We start from the raw sequence: 27,800 nt of genomic DNA, 5'->3' as shown, positions 1-27,800 counted from the left end.
CAGCCAGGTTTTCTTCTCTGTTTTGCTGTCTCAGTATGAGGAGAGGGGTTTGCAGGGAGAGAGAGATGTATTAGCTGAAGCTATGGGCAGGTATGATTGAAATATCACGCTTCAGATATTTCTCCAATTCAGGTAGATTCTGGAAATCTTTACTGCTGCCAGAGCTAATCAGTCCCAGGTGTTCACTTCCTCCAATTAATCAGCTTCTCTCCAGCCACCCCTCTCCCTCCACTGACGCCAGGTGAGGGCAAAGACAGGTTGATTCTGTTGGCGTTCCTCCTGTGGGGGGAGAGGACAACTCCTGGGCTCTCCTCTCTTCTCCTGGGCCTCCTGTCCCCTCACAGATTCTTTTCTATTCTCTTAAAATTTTCATTATGCTAAATTTTTGTTTATTATGGGAGATGATTAGTTTTCAGAAATTATGATTATTTTGCTTTCACGCTCAAGCTTTCTTGCCAGCTGGGAAAAATAAAATGGTGAGATCTCGCAGTTTATCTTGCCTTTGGTAAAATGGGCTGGAACAAGTGACTCCTACACCTGCAGGGTTCTCCCTCCCTTTTTTCTAGGCCTCTGCATACCCTCACGGACCCAGCCTCCTCAAATAGGGGGATATGAGTACATTGAGAATTTGCTTTCCGATTTAATTTCTTCTCAACTTCTTCTGGAAAACAGGCTAACGTGTGAGCATAGAGTATTCTCACTCTTTCTCTCTCTTTCTCTCCTACTCTCTTCTTCCTTTCCTCTCTCTCTCCCTCCTTTCCTCTCTCTTTCCTAGTAGCTGCTAGTCAAAGATAATGGTATGAAACTGTGGCCCTTTCTTGTGTGGTTATTTCTGGTGCAATTTTTACACACTGATAATTGTTTTATTCATTTCCTTAGGTTTTAGGGATAGAGGGTCTGTGATTTTGCTATTTTATCCCTCAAGTCCAAACCTACAGATGCAAATACGGGTAAACAGCTTTGTTTACAAGTGCTTTTTCTTTTTTGTTTCTAATGACATGATCACAATCACACATTAAACATCACTATACGGGTCAATCCCTGTGCATATGACAGGTGCCTGGCTGCAGCTAACTGAATCAGGCATATGCAGTTAACCTGAGAATGGGCCAGTTGCACATGAGGTGATCTGGACAAGAAACTCTGCCTCACCAGGAAGAACTAAATCAATCAAAAACATCTCTAATGAATTTCAAAGGGAAGCTACAGAGAAAAATCACATTGTTAGCAATAACATCTGAAGGTGAATGAATGAATGGAGATTGGTATGCAGTTGAGTAGGAGCAACGGAGGGGTCATTATAAAGTCAGGGTTATGAGCATGTTGATATTGCAAGGAAGCAAAGTCTCTGAATGAACAGAGTTAAGTGGGAAAGAAAATACACTGAATAAAGAGACTGCAATGATGTTCACCAAATGGAGAAGGAGGGTTTTGCAAATCATTAGCTCAGTGAGTACCTCCTTCTGATCAGAGTGTTTCATATTCCTTGGGCATGTGGGAGTAAAACAAAGGGTGAGAACTCGAGTAGAGAGTGAAAGTCACTAGACAAGAGTGTAAGGAAGTGAGCCGTCATGGGAGAAAACACATCTAAGAGCAGGAAGCAAGAGTCTTGGAGTCACTGGAAGGGCCTAAGCCCTGCAGTATAGAGCCACAAAATTCACTGCCAGCCCTTCTCAGGCTCCTTGGCAGACTTCCCCTCAATTTTCTAATCTCTAAATGTTGCAGAGCTTCAGGACTTGGTCCTTAGACCTCTTTCCTGTCTCTCAACATTTATTAACTAGTCAATCTCATCCATTCTAATGCCTTTAAATACCATCTATATACTGCTTACGCCCCCATTTGTAATGTCCAGAATCAACTCCACATCTCCACTTGGATGCCTAGAGGAATCTCAAACATTATATGTCCCAAATTAAACTCTTCATGCCCCATTGCTCTGGCCTGTTCTCCCTGCACTCCTTCCCAACTTGGAAAATGAAGAATCTATTCTTCAAGTTACTCAGGCCAATGACCTCACAGACATCTTTGGTCCTTCTCATTCCCTCACTTTCCACATAAAATCTGTCAGGAAATTCTGCTAAACCCAACCTTGGTTCTTGATCTCAGTTCCACATTTATCCTCAATATTCCTTGATATTACTACTAATACAGCTAATAGTTTCCCACTAAGTGGCCCAACATTTTGCTGTGCTTTCTGATCATAAACTGGGATTGGGAGTCTTGAATAAAAATAAGATCACCAAAGAGGGAAGAAAGGGGAATAAACAAGTATTTTCATAGCTTCCCTTTTGTTCCAACTAACACCCCTTGAGAAATGGATCACAGGTGGGATGAACAATGTCCCCTAAACCATGCTTCCATCAGGGCTACTGAGGGCCCATGCCGTAGCATTGCTGGCAGAAGCAGGTTCATCAATGACAGGAAATCCTTTTCTCTCTCAAGGTCCCAAGGATCCATTTCTTACCCCAAATCTGTTTCTGATAGACCTTCTTAGAGTTAAGTGAAAGCAAAGCAAGGGTATTCTCTTATGCTGAAACAAACAGGCTGAAAGTGTTTATCCAGACCTTGCAAAGTAGTGCTTAATCCTTTAAAAAAATATCATGGATGTCCTCTAATAACTTGATGACCCAATGCATGTTTTGGGCTTTTAGTATATGTGGATATCAATTCAGGTTAAAAAATAATTAAATATTAAAAAAAAAAGTAGTATGGGTAAACAGCTTTGGTTTTGGTCAATATACAGGGAACAGCATATACAGTATGATCCCATTTGTAATATACCTATCTAGATATGTTTTTCTGTGCGTAAAAATGCTTGAAAGCCTATACGATAAACTTGGAACTCTGAAGACTGGGATGGAAAGGACTGAGGAACTAGGGAAGGGGGTAAATACTCTCTTTTCGAACTTTTAAAGTTCTACTGAGATATAATTTATATACCATAAAATTCACCTTTTAAAGTATACAGTTAAAAACCAATAAAGTGGTTTTTAGTTTATTCACAGAGTTGTGCAACATAGCCCCTATCTAATTTAAGAATATTTTTATCACCCCTCCCAAAACTCTGTACCCATGAGCAGTCACTCCCCTTCCTTCCTCCCTCCAGCTTTTGGCAACCAATAATATACTTGCTGTCTCTGTGGATTTGCCTATTCTGAATATTTTCTATAAATGGAATCATACAATATGTGGTCAGAGTTCATCCAAGTCATAGCATTCCCTTTTATTGCCAAATAATATTTCATTACATGGATATACAACCTTTTAGCTATTCATCAGTTGATGGATATTTGGCTTGTTTCCACTTTTTGGCTACTAGGAATAATGCCGACATGAACATTCATGTACAGGTTTTTGTGTGGACATATGTTTTCAAAAATTACTTTTTACTTAATATGTTTTTTACTGTTTGTATTAAAATACATTTAAAACCATGTATTTCTTTAACTTTAAAAAACATACACGTTAAACATTTTTTAAATGTGGTGTGAAGAATACAATTGACATCACGACGTACAACTTTTCATTTTACAATGTAATTTGCATCTATTTTATCTATCTTTAGCTGGTTTCAAGAACTCTTTCTCTGCAAAATATCTGCTTTCAAAATGAAATCCACTTGACAGCTTACATAGTAGCTCAATCTTTGTATTGAGCGTGTCCCTGCTGTGTCTTACTACCAGTCAGCCCTAAAATACAAGGCTTGCCTTGATGGTGTTCACTGAGTGCAAAGTGACACCTCCATTGGTTTTAAATGCCTTAATTATTCACCGGCTCAATCTCCTTGTTGCTTTTTTCCCACTCAGACAGCAATAATAGGTAGAGGAGTTTTGTCTTCTGAAAAACTCATCTCATGATCCTGTAATATTTTGTTGTATAGCTCCTTTTATTTAAAACTTATTCAACTGTTCAAAGCTTTAACAATAATTAAAATGACACCAATATACAGTAAATGTTGGACCTACGTAATGTTGGAGTTAAATTTCTAAAAAGTACATTGCTTGGCAAAATCATGACTGACAAGATCAAGATCTTATGGAGAATTAGGAGTTGGGAAAAACCAATAAAAATGGCATTAAATTTATTTAAAAACCAACAATAAAGAAAACCTCTATGAGCCACCACTCACTGTGGCTAAACTAAGTTGTCCATAAATATGAATACTGCGGATTTGAAACCTGGAGTAAAAACAGTACTGTAATGTCAAAGTCATTAGCAGGAGCCATTTCTTTACTTCAAATACCTCTTTATCTGGTTCAGATGGAATTCCATGGTCCATCAATTCAATTGCACTCTTCCCAGTTCTCCAAACTCCATCTCTTTGTCTTTTTTGCCAAACTCTCAGGAAAAATGCCAACTCCTAGGTGAATCTAACTCTTCATGGCTGCACCTACCCATGCGGCTCCACTGTGGAGAAGGTTATACCCCAGGGCAATGGGCCTCTTCCACCCCGTCCTCCAAAGGAGCCTCAACACTGCCCAGTAAACTTCTTTGCTGTTTTTGGTAAATGAGTTATCAGCCACAAGCTTTTCAAAACTTCTTTTCGTGTGATCTAACTTTGGCCACCTCTCATCTCTGCCCTCACTCTTGAGAGATGATCTTCCTAGAAGGGACAGCTGAAGGAGTACAGTGTAAGATAGGTTGAGTGGGCTGAGTATAAAGACCAATAGAGCAGTGAGGCAAAGAACCAAGTGCTCAGCTCTGTAGTCCCAGGGTCCAAGTCTGGGATTCCATCACACACTGGCTTAGTGGCTCTGGGTAAAAACACCTAGCCATCACAACACCAAACTTCCTCAAATGTGTGATCGTATTATGACTCTTGGAAGACTGTTTGAGAATCAAAATAAATAAAGTAAGTGTGAGTACTTTATAAACATTAAAGCATGGAAGACTGTTTGAGAATCAAAATAAATAAAGTAAGTGTGAGTACTTTATAAACATTAAAGCACTACACAAATATTTGGGATAATAATAAAAAATCTGTCCCAAGGAAAAACTTCAATTACCTAGTTAAAATTTCAGAATTATTATGTAGTTTTCATGACTTAAACCTTTTTATGTCATATACAATGTAATTTCATTTTTATAAAGCTCGAAATTATACAGGATAAACTATATTTTTAAAAAGATATTTCCTTCAGGTACATGACTTTGAAAGTTTGACAGTGTTTTTGATGGCGTCATTTTATTTCATCTTTGAACTAAATGATTCCTAAGGTATCATCTAGCTGTTAAGCATCCATTGTTCTAAGATCTACTAATTGGTACTGGTAGTCAATTGGAAAATTTTGTTTTTATACAACATACTTTCCAGTTCATTTTCCCAGACTGTATCTTACCTATAAAAATTAAAGGAAAAGGCTAAAGTAAATATTTTCTTACTAATAGATAATAATTGCCTTTTGGTGCTGTCAATTCATCAGAGTATTTGTTGAATAAATAGTAAAAGTCGTGGTGTTGGCAAGTGAACTGAAAACAGGGAGCTAAGTAAACTAGGGGCTGTGCTGTCTTAAGTCATCACATATACTGGACTTGTTTTTTTAAAGATTGGCACCTGAGCTAACATCTGTTGCCAACCTGCCAATCATTTTTTTGCTTTCTTCTTCTTTTCCCCAAAGCCCCCCAGTACACAGTTGTACACTCTAGTTGTAGGTACTGCTGTTGTTTTTGGCTGTGCTATGTGGGATGCCACCTCAGCGTGGCTTGATGAGCTGTGCTCTGTCAGCATCCAGGATCTACACCAGTGAAACCCTGGGCTGCTGTAGCGGAGCGCGCGAACTTAACTACTTGGCCATGGGGCTGGCCCCTGGAATCTTAAAACACAATGGAACGCTGACTGTGTTGCAGGGCCCTGTTCTGTAGAGTTTAATTATTAGTGACTATTAAATGAAAAAGTTTTTGGAGCCATGTAGGTCTCTGTATAAGAACTCTTTCGTAATTTGAGATCTGTTGAAATCATTTACCTTTGTTGTTAACATTTAAAACATTAATCTCTGTAAAACGATTACTCTATGCCTTACTCCTTGTGATTTAGAAAGAAATAAAGTTAAAACTGATGGTTTCAATTAATTCTGTGACTGCTTTTTATGTTGGCAAGAAAGACCAAGCAGTTCTTTGCTTTTTTTTCAAAATGAACCCCATTATTTACTTTGCTTTTAAAATTCCTAAAATATGCTTGTTGCCAAGCATTCCATTTAAATGAATAAAAACAAGAGAAAACCTGTTTATTGGTCAAATTTTAGACTACTATGGAAAAGCCTTACTGAATCAAGACTAATGTAATTGGCCTTAAATGTCAAAATGAGCTTGAACATAATCAGAAGCAAAGCCGACATCAGAGCATTACGCCTATTCCAGCAACAAATTAAGTACCGTCTACACTTACATCTGATTTCAAGAGTAAAAGGAAAGATGGCAGAAGCTCATCTGCCAAAACCAGTGAATCCTTTTCTAGCTATGGAAGCATATGTAGGTGTATCCGATGACCTGTTTTCTTTTAAATGGCCGTGCTTGCGTTCACTTTTATGTATAACACCATAAATGACAATGTAGACAAAATCATCGATGTGTACAGTCTCGTAGGATTTCTTTCAGGGTAAGTTTAAATGACACAAGAAGAGACGCTGAGCCACGACGAGCTTTTATATGGTGGTTTACAGCTCCCAGAGCAGTTAATTGTCCATTATTTAGAGTATTTTGGGCAATAACCCTGTGAATTAGTTACTGTACATATTGTAGCCCCTATCGCAGATGGGGAACTGAAGTGCAGAGGCCTCAAATATTAACCTAGGCATGCAGGTAGCAAATGGTGCTGCTGGGTCTCTAGCCTGGGATCCATTAGCTTCAAATTCCTGCCACCCTTTTGGACATTCCAGGTACAAGACAGCTTACGATCCAATAATTGCTTATCTCCTTTCATTATCTAAGTCAATAAAACAAACAATATATATACCTAGTCTAAGTAATATTTAAAATTTTTACCTCCTTTGTCTAGCACAGTACAGCGTACATATCTGAAACTCCATAATATGCTCGACTGATTAATGAAAATAGGTATCTCCAGTATTTTTTCTTGGCTAAAATAAGCTCCACTCATTAACATTTTTCCATATGAGAAGGACATAACCTTTTCATTTTCATGAGAATCTGAAATTACAGAATATATTTTAATAATACAAATATTTTAATAATTAAAGACTTAAATGTTAAAGTTCCCATATTAGAAACATTTATCTTACAGAAAAAATATCAAGATGAACTGAATAAACTTATATTTTTCCCCTAACAATCTTTCTTGCAGAGCATGATATTTTTAGTTGAAAGGTATGCTTCCCACCGATTATGTTAAAATAATTTTGAAATGCAACCATCTAGCTGACAGAACAAACAGCTGTGAAAATGAGACCTGGAGATTTATGCAAATAGGAGACTTCTGAATTAATTTTCTTCATAGAACAGACTGTCAAGTTTCTTGGATTATTTATTTCATATTTCTTAATTAACGATTTTGCTAATGTCAGTCATATTAAATTTTCATGATGTGTTTCATTGGCAAATACATGCTATAAAATTGCAGATGAAAGTTGATATTTTACTTTTGGTGCAATAAAGATTTAGTAACATATACAAAATTGGCAATGCTCCTAAAAATACAGATGTATATCTTATTGTTAAGTAAACTGAGGGTTTATTAAGAAACCTTCTGTAAGTAAAATACCAGAGTCTACACAGGAAATTTTGCGGTGTTTTCTTTCTATCTGTTTGTATAACCACGCTCAAGAACAAGATTTTTCGATTTGGCTTCAAACAGAAAGCAGCTTTGGTCAACAGATGCTTATACTTTCGTATATTAACGAGATATATTAACATACATGAAATAATGTACGTACATAATATATGAAATAATATATTTCTTATATTAACAAAAACTACACTTTAGAAATGGAGTCTGCCTATTGTTTGCTCTCTTTTAATCAGCTTGATTTCTCATTTGTCTTCACTAAGTTCACAAAGAGCTTAACTGCAAATTATACTGTCTGCTCTTTCCTGTTACAAACATAAATTTCAAAGCTTTGCTTCTATTTTGATAGTATTTATTTAGTACTCTAATGTCTTGAAAATAAACTTGATAGTTGTTTACAAATAAATATTGTAATGATCTGACTTTAATAAAGCTGATTTTACAATCGTATATTGTAAAAATCTCTATATCTACCTATTTATATAATCTATATCTATCTCTCTATAGATAGATAGAGAGATAGATAATATTCTACCAGTTTTTTCCTGGACATAGATATGTATTTGAAACAAAATTGAAGTTAGTTACAAATATAGCTTTTATTATGCTTTTTAACTAAATATTTTATCATCACCATTTATGTCACTCATGATTTACCTCATTAATTAGTCTGTAAAAATATAATTTAGATAACTGTATAATAGGCCACCAAATTTAACCTTCATTTAAGACATTACATTATGGTTGGACACAAAAGTTGTTTCAAAATTTTTACAATGGTAAATAAAAGGATCATTTTTGTTTCTTAGTAGTGATATTCACAAAGCTTCCCCCTTTCTTTTTTTTCTCCCCAAAGCCCCAGTACATAGTTGTATATCCTAGATGTAGGTCCTTCTAGTTCTTCTACGTGGGACACCGCCTCAGCATGGCTCAATGAGCAGGGTGTAGGTCTGCACCCAGGATCCAAACCAGTGAACCCCTGGCCACCCGAGCAGAGCACGCAAACCTAACCACTTTGCCACTGGGCCAGCCCCCAAAAACAGCATTTTTGAAGATCAATCTTTGTGTGCATCTCTGGTTATTTTCTGGTTATATTCTCTGGTTATTATTTCTAAAAACGCAATTACTAGATCAAAGAGTAAAGATGCTTTTTAGTGTCTTGATATATAATGAAAAACTGATCCCCAGAAAAGTTACACAAATGTTCACTGCTGTGTGCAATATGTCAGGGGGCTTTCTGCCAGCAGCACACATCATCACTAAGGAAAACCAAAACAATGGGCAAACTTTGTCTGTTTGACATCTTCTTTACTGACATGCACTATAAATTAAGGTTTTATCTTCATATTTTCCTTTGTTTTAAAAAATTATTTGTGGTGGTGATTTTTAACTTGTTTGAAAATTCAGATTTATCCATTTTTTAAGTCTAGAAAGTCCTTGACCATCCAAGATGAAAGATGATACTTTCTCTTTGCTTTATACATTTTCACACTTCAAATATCCTTGCTCTAGTTCATCAGGAAAGTATTTTGATACACAGTAAGAGGGGGCTTTACTACCCCCAACATGACTTGTTTCATAATAATTAGTCTTTTAATCACTCATAATTCTTTGTCAAAATTTTTTAGTGGATATACAGGTTGACCCTTTCATCTGTACATTAAGTCTAAACCATACTTTTTAATTATTGCAGCCATATACATTTTCTTGCTGATTCTCACCAAGTTTTGATGATACTCCTCACTGTTTATTTTTTATAACATCTATAAGGTAAGGAAAATACTTCCTTAATAGGGTTTGTTTTGAGGATTGCATTACACATATGTGGATGTCTACGTATGTATATCTGCACCTCTTTCTCTCTCTATGCATCTACGAACAGTCCTTGTTATAGGGCCTCACATGAAAAAAGTACTCATATACAGTAATTATTACTATTAATAATAACCACCTCTGGGGAAATGTCTTTTAGACTTAAGAATAATTATGCTTTTCTAGGAACTAGCTTATTTTTACCTTATAATCATCGTAGAATTTATATGAAGACATTTATCAATCTAAGTGTATATGTGCCAGACAAACTAGAGTCACACCTGTTCCCAAACTCCAGGAAACACAGGTGTCTTCATGGTGAGCTTTTGTGGTTTGAGTCTTGTTTTTGCTTCCATTGTAATTTTGATTTTATTTTCCCTTTAGATAAATTCTTTCAAATTTTTTTAAAATTCACTTGACCTGGCTATAATCCTTGTTGGACACATTATATTCTCTTTGGAATAAGCAAAATATAATAAGCATTTCTTTTTGAGTATTGTTGAATCGGTAGCAACTTTAAGACTACTTTAATCATTTTTATTTGGTGAATGATGCAGAAATACATGCTTCCTCACGCTCCAAGACGGTGTCCCCTTTCCTTAATTGTCCATATTGCTTCACAACCCCCCTAATGGTTTTACATCCTCTTTTCACTTAACCTGAAATGACATGGCTTATCCCAAGAGACAGGAAATGTGACATTTGTTGATATTGTTAGCAAAATTATCTTTTTGGACATTCATATTACTATGCACACTTATGCCAGATTTCTAGAGTTTTTCATACAGAAATGTACCAAGTTCATTTCTGTGGATTGAGGTGGGACTTTTGTCCTTTGCCCATGCCTTTTTCCTGCAATTCTGAACTGGATTCACGGCACACAGAAAACGAAAATAACAACAAAAACAACAGAAGCAATACTAAGACCTAAGCCTCAACTATCTACCAGGTTCTTTCCAACCCCTGTCCCCACCTGGACTGTTTTTTCCCTTTTGTACTTCACAAACACAAGATTAGAGGATGCAACCTATTGACTTCCATTTGCCTAGGACAGCTCCTGTCGCCCCCTCCATGCCCCAGGCCACATACACATACTCAACTCCATGCAGGCTCACTCCTGTGCACACATAGATTTTTATCCCATTGTGTTTCCTGCATATTACAGTTTTAAAATTGATTTATAGTGGATGTTCAAGAAGGCTGGAGAGAGTCCTCTGCAGAGGTAGGCACCTCAGTCTTGTGGCTCATTAAGACCCTGAGTGTTAAACTCAAGGGGTGGGCAGTGGGGAAAGAATGAATCTGTACATCAGTCATTAAAAGGTCCCTTATTTAGTCCCATAAATGGAACAGTCCGTGATAAGCTATTTCAGATTTTGGCAATAATTTAGCAGTTGGTCTTATTTCTCTGTAATATAATTTTTTACTCTTTGCACTTTTGTGGAAAGTTGCAAAGAGGTGACTAAAAAGAATACTCTAAACTGGAATTGGGGCCTATTTTTAAACTTTCAGTGCAATGCAGAAAACTGACTACTTACTGTTCAGTTAATGTCCCGGTCATTTACTGAGGGGCCCTTGTATGTTTGGCTATCTGACAGTTGCTGGGAATTCACTGTGAGATGCTAAGAAGTTAGATTTTCATGCAATTTAAGAACACTAGCTGCTGCTACTTGTTAACTGCCTGTTACACAGCAGACACAGTGTTAGCCAGTTTGCATATATTATAGCCTTTAACCCTCCTAATAACCCTCTAAAATATGTACTATTATTCTGTTTTATTGATGAGGAACTGCAGATAGCCATGAGAGAGTAGTTGAAATGTCCAACTAGAGATTGTGTTTTTTTGTGGTCAAGACTCAAAAAAGTATTTAATAATATAGTCACCTTTTATCAGTGAAAATATGCTGACAGAAGCTCATCTTAACTGACTGAGACAAATATTCCTCATTAATGGCTCTTCTTTATTTTGGAGGTTGGTGCAGTGGAGTAAATCGATTATTAAAATACAAATGTAATATGACAATTAGTTGAAAAACTGAAAATAGGATGATTGGTAGAAAACTACCAAGATCAGAAGAAGTGCAAAAAAGGTGCTCCCCAAAAGAGCACATGTCTGGGATTAGGGCTAGGGAGATGATGATGCTTCACTCAAGGAACGTAGTAATTCCAACAACTGCAGTTCAGTGGACTAATGATATCCACACACAACGGGAAAAGATGGCCATCTCCCCATGACTCATGCTGCATTAAAATCATCCTCTAAACAGAAGTGCACAGGATACTGTTTTATCACCATGCCACTGATGAATCACCACAAAAATAAATTCAAAGAATGGAAAGGAAATAAAATTAATTTTACAGTTTTTTTGGGGGGAGATGGTCAGATTAAGCCATATCATTGTGCTACTTTAAAATTTAAACCAAACTGCCAGTTTCCTTGCACAGCCATGTGCAGGCATGAATGACCATTTGGCCTAAAGCCTCAGATGGGACTGACTTTATGAGACTGTGGAAGATTTAACACAGTAATGGCCACACAGAAAAAATAAAACCCTACCTCCCCTTTTGCCCCGAAGATGCTGGAAATTCCTCAACTGATCATAAATTTTTGTCTTTGCTCAATAAAAGTGAATTCTGTTCAATGAAAATACCTCCTCAGAGAAATAACATTTCTTTCAGTATAACATTCTTCAAAATAGCTCTTCCACTATTCTCCAGAAAAAAAATAAGAAAGAAAGAGCAAAACTCTTCAATGGTTCCCCTGTGTCATAATCCCACCTGCTGACGACACTCAATGGTCCAGCTCCAGATGTCACTGCAGTTCCTTCCTCACACGTCCCTCCACGCTCTGCCCATCTCCAGGCCTCTGCTTCACTCACTGCCTTTTCCTTATACGGGATACTCTCATCTAACGCCAGTACCCAAATCCTTACCTGCTGAAATCATATGCTCCCCTAAAGACACCTCTTCATAAGGCTTTGCAGACTTCCTTCCCTGGAAGCAATCTCTTCCTTTTATTAAAACAAGACGATATTTGGAAGCACGGTGCTTAGAGCACAGTAGGTTCCCAAAATTTTTAAATACTCTCCAGGACATCATTGATATCAGTTTAGAACTGAGTGTACCTATTGTAACATATTTCACCTCTGGCTTATTCAGGTCCTTTCTTATATGTCTGCTGTGGGATAAGTTGATTTCATCCTTACGTTCTCGATGGTACTGTGAATTACAGTCAGCATGCTTGTTTATGTGTGTATGCCTCATAGCTCCATCACACAGAGAATGTTTTCTGAAGTACAAACAAAAAGAGGTATGTGATTTATTTAGTCTTCACTATGACTGGATGCATCCAATATTTTGCAGAAAATGGTTTTCAATGGTGTAGCAGATTAGGGGTACGTAAACATGAGGATATGGGAATCAAAGAGGAGACAGTATCCACAATGCAAATGACTGCTACGAAATATGAGGCTGCAGATGGTGAAGGCAGATGCTGGGATGGCCTGGCCTCAGGTTTTGCCTACAGAAAAACAATAAATCTACCACCTGAAAGAGTCAACAGTGTGGGATTTTTTTCCTTCTAAAATATTTACTAGTGACTGATCATATAGGGAAAAAAATGATTTAAAAACCCCAGGAAATACTGGATAAAATGAACAAACACTCTTTTAAAGGCCTACTTAAGATCTCAAGAAAATAATAAAAACTCCAGGACCCAAAACTAATAGGATGCTTGAGTCAAGAAAAGACAACTTCCTGGGGGATTTATCATCTCTGCTTGACTTTGGGCTCCAATGTTGCGTCAAGCATAAGGGGCAAAGTCATGGGCCCTTGAAAGATGGAGATGGCTAACTGAGATGCCTGAGTAAAAGCTGGATATTTATTGGGCTTCACTGGAGGTTGACCAGAAAAGGAATTCAATGGCAAAAGGAGATGAAAAGGGAGCTTATGAGTCCTGACCTGGGCACACACATATGGAATCACATTATGACACAGCTGGCACTGCAGAACCACGGGGAATGGGTAGACTAGTTAAACATGGGACTGTGACAATGGGTTATCCAAACAGAAATAAAATAAGATTATACCCGATTTCATGGCATCCACAAAAATCGATTTCAGGTTAAATGAAGAGCTAAATGTTTAAAGCAAAACACAGCCTGACAAGACTGGGTGTTGCTGAGTTGTGAAGTAGAGAACATTCTCCTATACTGCTAGTAACACATAAATTCGTAAAGTACTTTGGAATGAAAGTTTATCAACATCTATTGAAGTTGAATATCTTTATTCTAAGACTCAGTAACTCTATTCCCAGCTACATTCCCTGAGAAACTTTTCACAAGTGCATAATTTCTCACGTGCACAAGTTAATGTGCAATGTTCAGAGCAGCACTATTTGGAGTCACAAAAAATTAGAACAAATATCCAAACCTGGATGCATTAGTTTTCAATTTCTGTGCAACAAATTACTGCAAACTTAGCAGGTTAGAACAACACTCATTTACTAGCTCACAGTGTCTGCAGATCAAAGGTGTGGGGGCATTATAACTGAGTCCTCTGTTCAGGGTCTCAGAGGCTGAAATCAAGGTGTGGGCTCGGCTGTGGTCTCATCTGAAGCTTGGGGTCTTCTTCTACCCTTACTCAGAATTCAGTTCCTGTGGTTGTAGGACTGAGGGTCCTGCTTTCTTGATGGTGGTCCTCTGGGGGCCACTCATAGTCCCTAAAGGCCACCCTCAGGTCCTAGTAACATGGCAGCTTACTTCTTCAAAGCCAACAGGAGACTCTTGCTTCAGATCTCTCTCTTCAGGAAGAGCCCAGTCCATCTGATTAGGTCAGACCCACCCAAGATAATCTGCTTTTTAACTGACTCCAAATTAAGTGATTAGCAATCTTCACAGGAGTGAAATGCCATCATATTCACAAGTCCTGCCCAAACCCAAAGGAAAGGGATTATTCAGTAGACCAGATATCTTTGGGGCCTATCTCAGAATTCATCTACCACACAGGAAAAGGGGAAAATAAGTTGTGCAGTGTTTAAATGAATAGTGCATTATATATATACATATATGTATAAAATATAAATCTATATATAAAATGCACTATCTAGTTGCATATTATACTGCAAGGAAAATAAATGAAATACATATACATGTACTCATATGGGAAAATCTCACAAAATAGTGTTAAGCAAAGAAAGAAAGCAATTAGCAGAAGAAATAGTGTAGTATGAGATCTTATAAGGCAGGTTTAAATTATGCAAAAAGATATGATTTTCAGTTGAATATGTAAGAATATATTTTATTATTCTTTATATCTCTTTGCATGTCTGAAATATTTTGTGAAAACATTAAAAATATATGAAGGACAAAACAATAAAACAAAAACATACAGATTCCAGCAATATTAATTGAACTAATTATACTTTTGAAGATAAAATAAACCTTGAATTTATTTTAAATGTAGTCAAACTCTAAGGAGCAAGTTATTTCTTCAAATTCCTCAGTAATTCAGTACAACTAGAAGCAGGATTAGTCATTTTTGTGGTGAGAGGAAACAGGGAAGTTAATTCGTAATTAAATGTTTTATAGCATTTACTACTTATATCGTATAACTGCTTTGGGCATGATTTTATAAGCAAAAATTCAACAGAGCAAGTAATTAGCATTTAGAGAATACAAATTAAGAAAACCTATATGAAATATAATATTAAAATTCAAATACTTTGTGTTATGGAGGGAGTATATTATTTATGAATAAAAACTATGCCCATTTGTAGAACTGCAAAATGAGGCCTGTTTATTAGTGTGTTAGTGGGAGATTAAAGGGAATAAAGATATTGAGCCGGTGGGAGAGTGCAATCTATGGCACACATTTTCGTAACTTAGAGGCACGTTGCTCTATACAGTAAGTAGAGGGATAAGGTGAACAGAACGTAGTGAAACTGCACGCGTGAGCTTCTGTCAGGCCACTACGGGAAACGTGCAATTTGTTTTAGCCTCTGTTACAGAAAGACTGGTGGCTCCTGCCTATGCCAACCAGTCTTATAACCTGGACGGGCTGTTCCATCAGAAAAAGTTAATCGAATTGCTCTCCTTAAAATACAACACATTAGTCCCAACAAAACAGGAGCCGCGGGACATCGCCTCATAGCAGGACTTGATCTTATTTCTACTTAGCAGTGCGCCTGTTGGGTCCAAATTAGAAGAGAAAGTTATTGGCTTGAGATGACAAAGTCGTTTTATTAAATTCCATCAATATATTGTTCTTCACCCTCCTGCCCCCCACTGAAAAAATTTCAAGCTCCCTCCCCCATCTCATGGGATCGTCTGCTGAGGCTCTGCTGGCTGTTTCCTCCCTGCCTCTACTTCCTGATGCCACAGACCCCTGGGCACAGTGTTAAGCTCTTTGGGATGTGTCAGGAGAGGAGAATGCGGCGCTGCCAACCTCAAGATACGTGTAGTCCAGGAGAGGCGATAAGACCCGTGCATAAATGTCGATGGTGTGTGACAGAAAGTGACAACTGCCATAAGAAGAGGGGGAGCAGGAAGCTAGTATGTGCCAGGTCCTATGCTGGCTGCTTTGCAGGTGCTATTTGGGCATCTTGGGAAGGAGCTGGAACCCAGATGCTTTTGGGGAGAGACATTAAACCCACCAGAGCCCTCTTCCAACCATATGTCTATTTATACGCCTTGTTTGCACAGGTCATGTAGGAGCTTTCTGCAGATAGAGATGAGAAGAGAAGTTTCATCCAGGTTGTGGGTCAGACCATTTTAGTGTCTTTTGTGATTGTCTCCCTAATATCCATTTCTTCCCACGTGATTAATCTAAGCCAATCATTTTGATTCCAGCCATCTTGCCAATGATTCATTTAGGAATGACCAAGTTACCCAATCCTGCCAATAAGAGATGAAGCACATTTGCTGGGGGAAGAGGAGGGATGGTACAGGCAAAGGTGTCCTTGCTCCTAATAAGGAGACCTGGGCAGAGGTGACAGCAACTTCCTCTAGATTTTCTCATGAAGCCTGGAAGTGTTGCCTCCATTTTGCTAACACATGAAGACAACATCTGGAGAAAGCATCTGCTTTAGTTTGATAGGGTTGCTGTAACAAAGTACCAAAAACCGGGTGGCTTAAAACAATGGGAATTCATTATCTCATGGTTGTGGAGCCTAGCAGTCTAGGCTCCAAATCAAGGTGTTGGCAGGACCCTCTGAAACTCCAGTGGAGAATCCTTCTTTGCCTCTTCTAGCTCTGGGTGTTTGCCAGCAATACTTGGAGGTCCCTGGCATGTAGATGCCACTCCAATCACATGGCCATCTCTTCCACATGTGTCTTGACATGGTCTTCCCTCTGTGCATGTCTGTGGCTGTGTCCAAATCCCCCTTTTTATAGAATACCAGTCACATTGGATTAGGGTCCATCCTAATGACCTCATTTTAACTTGATTACCTCTATTTACAAATAAGGACACATTTTGGGGTACTGGGGGTGAGAACTTCAACACATCTCTTGGGGCACATAATTCAACCCATAAACAGAACTGAGGGAATTTCAGGGAAAGATCCAGAGTCCTGGCTTCCTGAAATCTACCTAATCTCTTTAATTTTGTGAGAAAAAGTTCCTAACTAAGTCAGTTATAGTCAAGTTTTCTGCTACTTGCAGCCAAAGCATTCTGACAGAGTTATGCAGACATTTCAGATGGATAAGGGTAAGGGCAGTGATGGCAGCTCATGAGTGTCCTGGAGGAGTGGACAACAGTGGAAGAAAGAAACTGGTTTGTTGAGCCTGACACAGTGTGAAAGGACTGTAGAAGTTTGCTTTGGTCCAGGATTGTCATTCATTCTTCATTCAAAAACCTATTCACTGGCAGGGATCGTGCTAAGCAGGGAGGATTTAAAGAGCAAGATATACACTTTCGCCGTCTTTGAAAGGTGCGGTGGGGAAAATCCCAAAATATGAGCCCAAAGAGATAACTGGGGCCAGAGACGAAAAGATACTGAAAACCATATTAAGATGTTTGTTATCCTGAGGGAAAGGAGTACCTTGAAGGGTTTTAAACAGGAGAGTGCCATGAGACAATTTACATCTTAGAAGGGTCATGTTTACTGCAAATGGAGAATGGACTGAAGGGCAGCGACAAAGGCAGGGAGACTCAACAGAGAACACGTGGAATAATGCAAGTGAGAGATCCCTTTAGCATCCCTTCACCTTTTAGTATTTCAGGAAGTTCTGGGGTCTTTCACTGGAGGTGGAGCTCCGTCAGAGGGGCAATGCACTGGGCAGTCACAGAGTGTACCCAGGCTGCTGTTGTCTCTGCTGTCCCTCAGACCCTCCAGGATTATCTTCTTGGAATGTGGATGGGAAACTACCTTCCCGTGTCCACATCAGGTCCTCTTAAAGGATTTTCACAGCAGGTTGCTGGCGCCCAAGATAGAATCAGGCCACTCAAACCAGTGTTTAATTTTACACCTTGTCTTATTTTCCTAGAGAGAAGATGCCACCTGGATGGCTGGGTCAAGATCGGGTTTGAGAAACAGCTACAGAAAAATTATTTCCTGGGCACAAACACTGGGTATCCTTTACCATGTCAGGCTCCTCCTGCCTCTGCTGGACTCCTCCTTTCTTCATGGCAGGTCCTCTCAAGTCTCTCCAGTGCTCCCCCAGTTTACTCTCCTGCATCACATAGCTCTGTGTATGTTGGTGGTATCCAGCCTCCAAGATGGCCTGGACCCCCATAAAGAGAATATAAACAATTGCTGATTTTTAAAGATCCTATTTTACTTTAGGATGCATCATGTGATTTTTCTTACAGAAAATTTATTCTCCTAGTGTGCTGTGCTTTGGCTAATACTATAATGAACCAACCTACCTCAACACCCAACCACTAGATAACAAGAAGGGAAGGGAGTAAGAGCCACAGACGAGTGTCTGAACAGAAGTCTAGCATTGACAGTTATGTTCTTTTAACCATCTTTCCCGATGATTTCCTATTAGGAAAGTACCACAACCTGATGGCGCTTTATTTGGGAATGATAATGACCACTTTTTGTAATTATAATATTTTTAACATTTCTTTTAAAATTTGTTGTTTTTCAGGGATTTAACTCTTAATTACTGTTCACGGGCAAGGAAAAATCTACTCCTTCTAGTCGTTTCGCAGGTTTGGGCTGTCAACACTGTCAGCTGCCCAATCACTGATTAGGGGGCCCCAGTCACCCAGCTGCTGTCATTAAGATGGTCAAAGTAATCAGGCAGAAAGGCACAATTCAGTCATTGGAGATTGGAAAATGTAATGCTACTTGATTACTATTATGGCTGGGAAAAACAGAGCAAACCCCAAGGGGCTAAGTGGGACAAATCTAAGGCAGCCTTGTCTTTTATACAGATACTAACAGACCAACTTTAAATATAGTATACAGACTATAATAAAACTCTTTTTTAATGCTTTCTAAGCCCAGAACTGGCTTGTTTTTTTGTATTATTCAATATACACAGTGCTACAAGAAAAATACTATTTTTGCCTAGATTTTAGATGTAAAAATATAAAAGCTTTAATTTGTCCAGTGTCCACAGAGGGAAAGTGATGGAGTGAGGATGTGAAATCAGACCTGAGTGACAAGATCCGCAATGCTTCTTTGTACAGGCCCACAGCCCATATTCACAACTTCAATACAAAAATCTGAAAACAGCCAAAGGTGTTCTGTGTTGTTTTCGGTAGCTCCTTCAGGGGCAAAAGTCTAATCTGACCTAAGACTTACTTATTGTCTCTATTTATCCTTCTTTGTCTGAAGATTGATGCTTTGCTACAGACATACTAATGTGTTGACTACAGGGTGCTAATTCAGACAGTTCTGCAGGGTGATGTCATCCTGATAATATCTGGAATATTCTAAACTACAAAACCATCTGGCTCAAAGAAGTGTTGGGTAAGGGATATAAAATCCGTGAGGTGAGATTAGAGGAAATGGTAAAAGATGAAGATATGAAATTAAGATAAGACTGTGTAAATAAAGAAGAGAACTGAGAGTTGTTTTCCGTTTATTATCCCCCGTGCCTAGAACAATGGCTGACCGTCCGTGGAGCTCCAACACTGTGTACTGAATTCAACGGTCCTGAGAGATAGACTGAGGTACAAATGGTCTCGATGTTACTGTGTGAAAGATGGCGGTCTGCAATTTGTATTTACCGGCGAGGGGGCAGCGAGGGGGCAGACTAAGAAGAAGTGGGCTTAACGAGATCACTGTCAACTGTCCGTGCATCCCACCATCCCTGGAGGGATGGCTGACGCTCCGGTTGAGGAGCGTGGCTCCAGACCATAGGCATCCCATGTGGCTCAACCACAGGCAATGACAAACTCTGCGGAGCAGGATCACGGAGCAAGCTGCCCTGCCCACACCAGCCTTGGTGCACAACCAGCGCACTGAGGTCTTGGAGGGAGCTACAGTCAAGGACTTGGGTCCCCCCAGGCCGCCATGCTCATATGAGAAGCTGCATTGCTAGCCTAGGTGCCTCCAATTGGAGGTCACCTCACTGAGGGGCCTCCACTGCTGAGGCACTGACTTCATTCTGACTCAGTACTCTCCATTCCCAGCCCTTCCTCTTCTCCGCACTCTCCATCCTCCTCCCTTGGGTCTATAAAATGGTGGGTAAAAGCCTTTGCTCAGGGCTCCTGGCAGTTCAAAGATCCCTCTCTCCCGGCTGCATCTGCACCGACCCACTGGACGCCTGCCCAGCACTGCTCAGTGGGGAGAACAGTCCGCTGGGGAGCTGGTGCTTATTTCTGCTTGTTGCTTGTCCATAAGTGAACAAAGGCTCACTGTGACTTCCAGTTTGGCTTGTTGTCCCACATGACCACCTCGACACCTGACAGTCAACACCTGCCTAAGACCAATCTTTGTGCCGGTGCTCCGCATGTCACCCTCAGGAGACTTTTGCTGTCTTCTTCTTTATCTCATACTTTTTTGTGTGTGTGTGTGAGGAAGATTGGCCCTGAGCTAATATCTGTTGCCAATCTTCCTTTTTTGCTTGAGGAAGATTGGCCCTGAGCTAATATCTGTGCCAATCTTCCTCTATTTTGTATGTGGGAATGCCACCACAGCATGGCCTGATGAGCAGTGTGTAGGTCTGCACCTGGGATCCAAACCTGTCAACCCCAGGCCACCAAAGTGGAGCTCTGGAACTTAACAGCCATGCCATGGGGCTGGCCCCTATGTCATACATCTTTAATCTCACCCTCTCCTTGCTCCCTCTCATCATCATTTAAACACAATCACACTTCCATCCAACTTAAATGTTCCTTGGGTGGCTGACCCCATGGTGTAGTGGTTAAGTTCCACATGCTCTGCTTTTGGGGGTTCAGATCCCAGGCTCAGACCTACACCATTTGTCAGCCACTCTGTGGCAGCAAAGTAGAGGAAGATTAGCACAGATTTTAGCTCAGGGCTAATCTTCCTCAAGCAAAAAAAGAGGAAGATTGGCAACAGATGTTAGCTCAGGGCAAATCTTCCTCAGGAAAAAAAAAAAGTTCCTTGGCTTTATGTCCTCCTATTGTCATTGACCATCTTTCTTTTATAAGTTCTGGAACAAGACGTGGCTTACCTTGGACCTTTAGCATATGTTGTCCCAAAAACCTGGAACACTGTTCGCCTACACTCCATTTGGCTATATCCAACTGTTCTTCAGTAACCTCCAAGAAGCTTTCTTGGACTTTTCTGTTCTTGGCTGTGGATCTTGCCTCTGGGTTCCCAGACCACCTTGTGCTTGCCTTTATCAAGGCCCCTCATGCTTTATGTTTACTTACTGGTCACCCCCCTCAGCTGAGAATTTCTTGAGGACTGGAACTTAGTTGTTTTTGTGTCCCAGGATCACCAAGACCCCCTGGTTCTTGACAGATACTCAACAAATGCTTGGCAATGAGTAACAAATTTAGCGCAAGATGTAAAAAAAGTAACTCAGGCGATATTAGTCTGTTATGACTACAGACACCCTTGCCCTCAAAGCTTATGTTTTAAAAAATATATTATATGCTGTTCTTACCCAAGATTATTCTTCCCATATAATAGGCCTTACTATTTCAGCTTATGGTGAAAATATATACATTCACCATCTTGGTCATTATATTTTTTCATGTTTCTAAATCCACATGAAGTTACCTTTCAGGATCCCCTGATTAGGGGCTGTATCTTCCACATGAGTTCTGTCTACAGATTGATTTTTAACTTCCTTTTTAGCCAAAGTGATTTCAGGAGAATGCAGAGGCATGAACTTGACGATTGTCTAAAGACATTTCTAATCTGAAGAGTTTATGAATTTTATTACATTGAAAAATCAACATCTTCCTTCTGGACCATGCTTGACATAAAAATATACAAACTGTAAGGCAGATTTTAAAATGGTAACTCTCACGAACACAAAAACACTTTAAAAATTTTGGTATATTTTCATGTAAAGGTACTAAGAATACTAGCTTCCATCTTTACTGGTGTCAACATCTCAATCTATTAGATTATTTCCAGAATTTTAGAACTGATGTATAATCTGACAATGCTGAAAATGTGCTCAAACACCTGCACCTTGCAGAATGGATCCTTTTAAATATTAAATTTATAATAATAAAATTTATAATAATTTTATAAAATATATAATAATTTATAAAAATTTATAATAAATAATAAAAAATACGACAATATTTTTGAACCACTGTTAAAGTGAAATACCTCTAATGTTAATCATTATTACTAAAATAAGAATAATGAAAACCTGACTGCAGTTTTTCTTCTTACCCTTGGAAATGTTGTAAATCTGTCCAGTTCTTCAACAAAGCAGAACATCTGCAGACTAATGGCTGACATAACGATCAAGAGGCTGGCTGTAAACACAACCAAACTCCCCAGCTTTTTTCCAGGACCGAATATCTTGTACACAAAGTCCTCCAACGCAGGTGAAATCTTAATAAGCCGAACTACTCGAAGAACCTATCACGGGAGAGAAGAACACACATACTTGAGCATTTATTTACACGGATTCTTAAATAAGTGCATACTACAACCTCATTTTTCATAGTACTTTATAAAATCACACTTTTCCATTTGAGCAGCTAGAGATGAATAGTAGCAACAGAATAACCAAGGTACCAGTCTAGCTCAGCGCCTGCCTTACAGCCAGAGCCCAATGAATCCCAAATGAATGGAGGAAAATGGTGGCAACTAAGTGTCTTAACATATAACTTGATAATTCAAAGAGCTATTAACTAATACACATTGTTGAAATAAAATTGATATTTTTCTAATGTTCAGATGTAGAAGAAAACATTTACTTCAATATTAGCTATATTCATTGTCTCATAAAATAAACCTTCGGTATTACTGTACATTCATGGGGAATTTTTTAAAAACCTTCGATCAAGGAGTCTCTACTTAAGGTTGAGACTGATATGCTAATATCCGTTCTATCCTTCCTTTAAGTAATAGAACTTCCTGAATTTCGGCCTAGCAAGTGGCTACGCAGGGTTATGGACCACATTTTCCAGCCCAACTTGCAGCTGGGATGGCCAGTGGACTAGGTTCAGACCTACGGAATGTGAAAGGAAATGATTTTTGGAACTTCTGACGCATTAAAGTAAACAGACTTGCTGCGCATACTCTTTTTATGCCTTTCTCTGGCAGGGAAATGGCAACAACTAGAATAGCCCCTTTGCACCAAAAATAGAAGCCTCGTATAGAAGTTGACAGATTGAGTCCCACTCAACAGGTTGGCTTCCTGGATGACCATGCGGAGTGCAGTCATCTCCTTTCCCTGGACACCCACCAACTACTAGAGGGAAACAAACTTCTGTCTTATGTCAGACCTGTATTTTTAGATCTTTGTTATATCTGCGTAGCTTTTTACCTAAACACACATATTTTTTGACGGTTTGCAGGTATATAAATGCAAAAATCCCCACCCATAACTAACTAATAAACTCATTCTCTCGATCATTTAACAAATACTGATTGATTATTATGTGCCAAACATCATGTTGGACAAATAAGATTCAATGACTACTAACACAAAGGGAGTATAATATAAAAAGCAGCTCTTAAGATTAAAAATATAAATTAGTATACAATTGAAAGCTGAAGTATAAAGTATGGAAAAATAGCATTTTTCATCAAGTCTAAGATGTCATCAATTTTTTTAAATGCCTCTCAGAAATAAAAAAATGTTGCCAATTAAAGGATACCACACCACTGATTATAAGACAGGTCCCAAATTTAGAGATATTAAAATAGGAAAAATGTGATCTTGGGATAAACGAATTATGGGAAATAAAAGGTTGTCCAAGATGGTTCGATATCAATAAGAGCTTAAGGTATCTGTGAAGGCTGTTTAGGAGAAGAAAGATGAAAATCATAGTCTATTTTGAATATAGTTTTATAAAAACAGGAAATGCTTTAAAAACCTACATTTTAACTTTTACATGTGTAAAATAAGGTATGCTTGGATTTTTCGAGCATGCCTAGCTTTCTACTCTCGCTGATTTTCCTTTGGCAAATCACTCTTTCTCCACTCTTGGTCCATGAGGTCCCAAAGGGACTCGCAGGTGCCCACGATCCAGGCCTGGACAGAGTATCACAATGACCAGTGCCATCTTCAGAACTCTTGTTGGACCTATGAAAAGTATTCCATTTTTTATCCCCAATTGGCATTACTGTAAGAAACACATTAGCCTCGAGCTTTTGGGGGCCATCTTTGCCACCACATGGAGAAAGCCAGCTTAAGAATGATACTAACACAGAAGAAAGGTGAGTGGAGAAATAGACTGAGACCCAATAATAGCATTTTAGCCTCTGAATTTTGCCATACCTGTAGCCACATTTACCCCCCTAAACTTTGAATTAACAGGAAACACTGATGGGGAACCATATCATTCCAACTGTCTGCAGAAAACAAATGGTGTGGTCTGCAGCTGCATGTCTAGTAAACTAACAGACAAACATTTAAGGAAGTTGAGAAAATGTATATTTCCTTCATGCTAATTTAACATCCTTAACACAATACTTAAAGAAGAAAGTTTATGTGAGAAATCATACTGTTCAAATTAAACATTATACCATACGCATGGTTAAGCTACCCGTTTTTCGTGTTATAATTCTTAACATACGTTCCCAATTCAAAACATATTACACTCAGATTATCTTTCCAAATAACAAACAGCTTTATCATAAGAGCTATTAAAATATTAACATTCATACTAATATCCAGAGTAATAATTTGGAAAGATTTCTCACTTTTACCAGATTTGCTTATTCTCAGACATAAATGATTCAGTATCTAATCTGTGAACAGCTGAGTCCAGGAACGTTTATAGGAACAATTTAACTGGTTTATAGCTTGAATTTCAGTATTGTGTGTTTCCTCCACTTGTATTAAAATCATATTTAGAAGATTAAGTAATTTGGAGTCCTATCCCAAATTCTAATAAAAACAGCCTATGCACATCTGTGCAATTTTGATAAGTTAATATTTCATTAGCTGGAAGAAACAGAACATACTCTTCCCACACCGGTGATCTGATCAGCATTTTCAAAGGGGTAAGCCTGCACCCATGGAAACTTATCAGTGACTCTAATTATGCCTTGTCATTTATTTGGGGACAAGTATGATTTTCACTCTGTCTGCCCAACAAGGCCTTTTGATTTTGTGTTCCTACAGATATGAAATAAAGTAAACCATACTGTCAAAAATAAGCACTCACTATAGAACATTCTGTGGTCGTTCCCAAAGCACATTTTCCTGGTCACATTTCTAAGTCTGTCTCTTAAAGATCATCTGTTGACTAATAGTGAAATACCACAGAAATTGTGTAGTTAAGAATATGAACCATGAAATTAAACTTCTTGGGAATGAGTTTCCACCATTTGCTAGTTATGTGGTCTTGGGCAAGTTATTAAATCTCTTGGGACCTCATTTTACACGTATACTCTCTATTTCATAGGGTATGAGAAACAAATGAAACAACGCACTCAGCCCTGTGCCTGGCACACGGCAAATGCGCCATAAATACTGGCCAATGTCATCACATCATCCCAGTATGTCAGAACGATAGCATTTTGTAAGACCTTATTACTTCCCACAGGATAAGGCTGCCCTGTGTTCATTCCAGCCCTGCCACGCTGGCCTCTATGCTACTCCTTGAACACATCAGGACAGGGCCCTGTGGTTCTCTCTACCAGACCTCCTCATGGCTCCCTCCTCTCTTCACTCAGTCTCTGCTTGAATGTCACCTCTTCAGAGAGGGCTTCCATGAGCAACTCACCTAAAACGGCACCCTTGCCTCACAACCTCCATCCTTTCTACCCTGCTTGTGTCTTCCTTATAGCATCTCCAATACTGGTATTCCACGTTCTTTTGCGTACTTGTTTGTGAACTGTTTGCCTTCTAGAATTTAAGCTTGCTGACGTGGGGATCTTTGCTGCCTTGTTCACCTCTATCCTCTGTACCTGGAACAGTGTCTGGCACAGAGTGGATGTTTAGAAAATACCATTTGAATAGACGGATGAATAGCAGCAATAATTAGTCTCAGAAATAACTGATATTATAAAGGGAACCATTTTGCACTAAACTGTTGACTTCATTTAAATATGAAAAAAAAGAAATTCACTAAGGAAGGACTTGCTGCCAATACAGCGAAGAAAGGTCAAGTGAAATGAGAAGTGTGAGGACCAACAAGGGAGATCAAAGTGGGCCCATAAAGAGCCAATCTGTTCGGTACAGTGCGTTCTCCAGATGGGAATTTGCAAAAAATCCTTTCGACACTTTGAGAGATTTATTTTTATTATTTTACTTTTTTGGTGAGGAACACTGGCCCTGAGCTAACATCTATTGCCAATCTTCCTCTTTTTGCTTGAGGAAGATTGTCCCTGAGTTAACACCCGTGCCAATCTACCTCTATTTTTGTATGCAGGATGCCACCACAGCAGCTTAATGAGTGATATGTGGGTCTGTGCCCAGGATCCCAACCCATGAACCCTGGGTTGCTGAAGTGGAGCATGCAAACTTAACCACTATGCCACTGGGCCAGCCCTGAGAGATTTATGTTTCAGCTACAAAATAACTGAAGTAGTTTTTAATTATTTCATTAAAAAAATATAAATATGGCCACGCATAGAGAGATACAAATGAAAATCACTTAACTATCAACATAAACTATTACAAATTATAATCCAGAATCAAAGACATTAAAATTGCAAACTTCATTGAGTTCATACTATGTAAGTATATCTATATTTATATGTATAAAATGACTAGAGCCATGCATACTAGTTTGAGACATTTTGTGAAAAACAGACTAGTAGAAAAAACTAGAGATAATGACTATTAATAATTTGTAATAACTTGGTTTATTTTTTCCAATCATTTCTCCCTTTACAGGTATTTTATGTATATACATACATACAGCTATATATGTTATATATGAAACATGTATACATATGTAGCTATACATGTTATATGATTTTATACAGTCTTGTATCTAAATAAAACATAATCACATCTCTAATTTATTACAAATTCATTATAATCATTAGTTTTATGGTCAGATTTGCATACGACTTGCTAAGCTATTCCTCAAATGTTTACCATTTAAACAGTTCCCATTTTTTTCTCATAATTCCAAAATGAATATCTTTGCACATGAGATTTTTATCTATTTCTAACTTTTCACTGAAAAATTACCTGCAAGAAACTATAAGAATTTTAAAGTCCTGAATACCTTTTATCCTGTACCCTTGCTGAAATAGGCATTGATATTTTTCTTTATTTGGTTAATTTAATAGGTTTGCAAGAAACATATCAAATAGTTTCGATTATCAGGTAGACTTTTCTATAATTATGCACAATGATTCTCTAATGCGGGTACTAAATGCTCGTGTTGATTTTGTGAACCTAGACAGCAGTGCCCAAGAGCATATACGTTTGGGAAGCACATTTTGTATCAAGAGTTTTAAATGTGTGCCTATCTCTTGCCCCAGCCATCTCACTGATGACAGCCAAGCCTAAGGACATAAGCCAATAAGTGATGAGGGATTTAAGTCCACAGATGCTGACAGTACTGAAAGCCTGAACCACAAGGACCCTCTGTGATGTCAACATGCTCTGCTGTGATTACTAGAGGCTCAGCTTTTCATCTGCATTTGCAGGATGTTTTTCATTTGTGTGACTTATATTTTCATGTCCTTTCCTCCAGATATCAGAAGTATTCAGTTTCAGGT

General features: G+C 38.5%; 1 protein-coding gene across 1 annotated transcript in view; it reads right to left on the bottom strand.

Annotated features, from left to right (window-relative positions):
- NALCN (sodium leak channel, non-selective) overlaps positions 1-27,800 on the bottom strand; it is a 302,683-nt gene that overhangs the window by 128,387 nt on the left and 146,496 nt on the right. Inside the window, 1 exon segment of the mRNA XM_046664759.1 lies at positions 22,332-22,523. Within this exon segment, the coding sequence (XP_046520715.1) occupies positions 22,332-22,523 (192 nt within the window).

Source organism: Equus quagga, chromosome 6 (genome assembly GCF_021613505.1).
Source record: "Equus quagga isolate Etosha38 chromosome 6, UCLA_HA_Equagga_1.0, whole genome shotgun sequence".
Lineage (NCBI taxonomy): Eukaryota > Metazoa > Chordata > Mammalia > Perissodactyla > Equidae > Equus > Equus quagga.
This window is presented reverse-complemented; position numbering and strand designations above follow the sequence as displayed.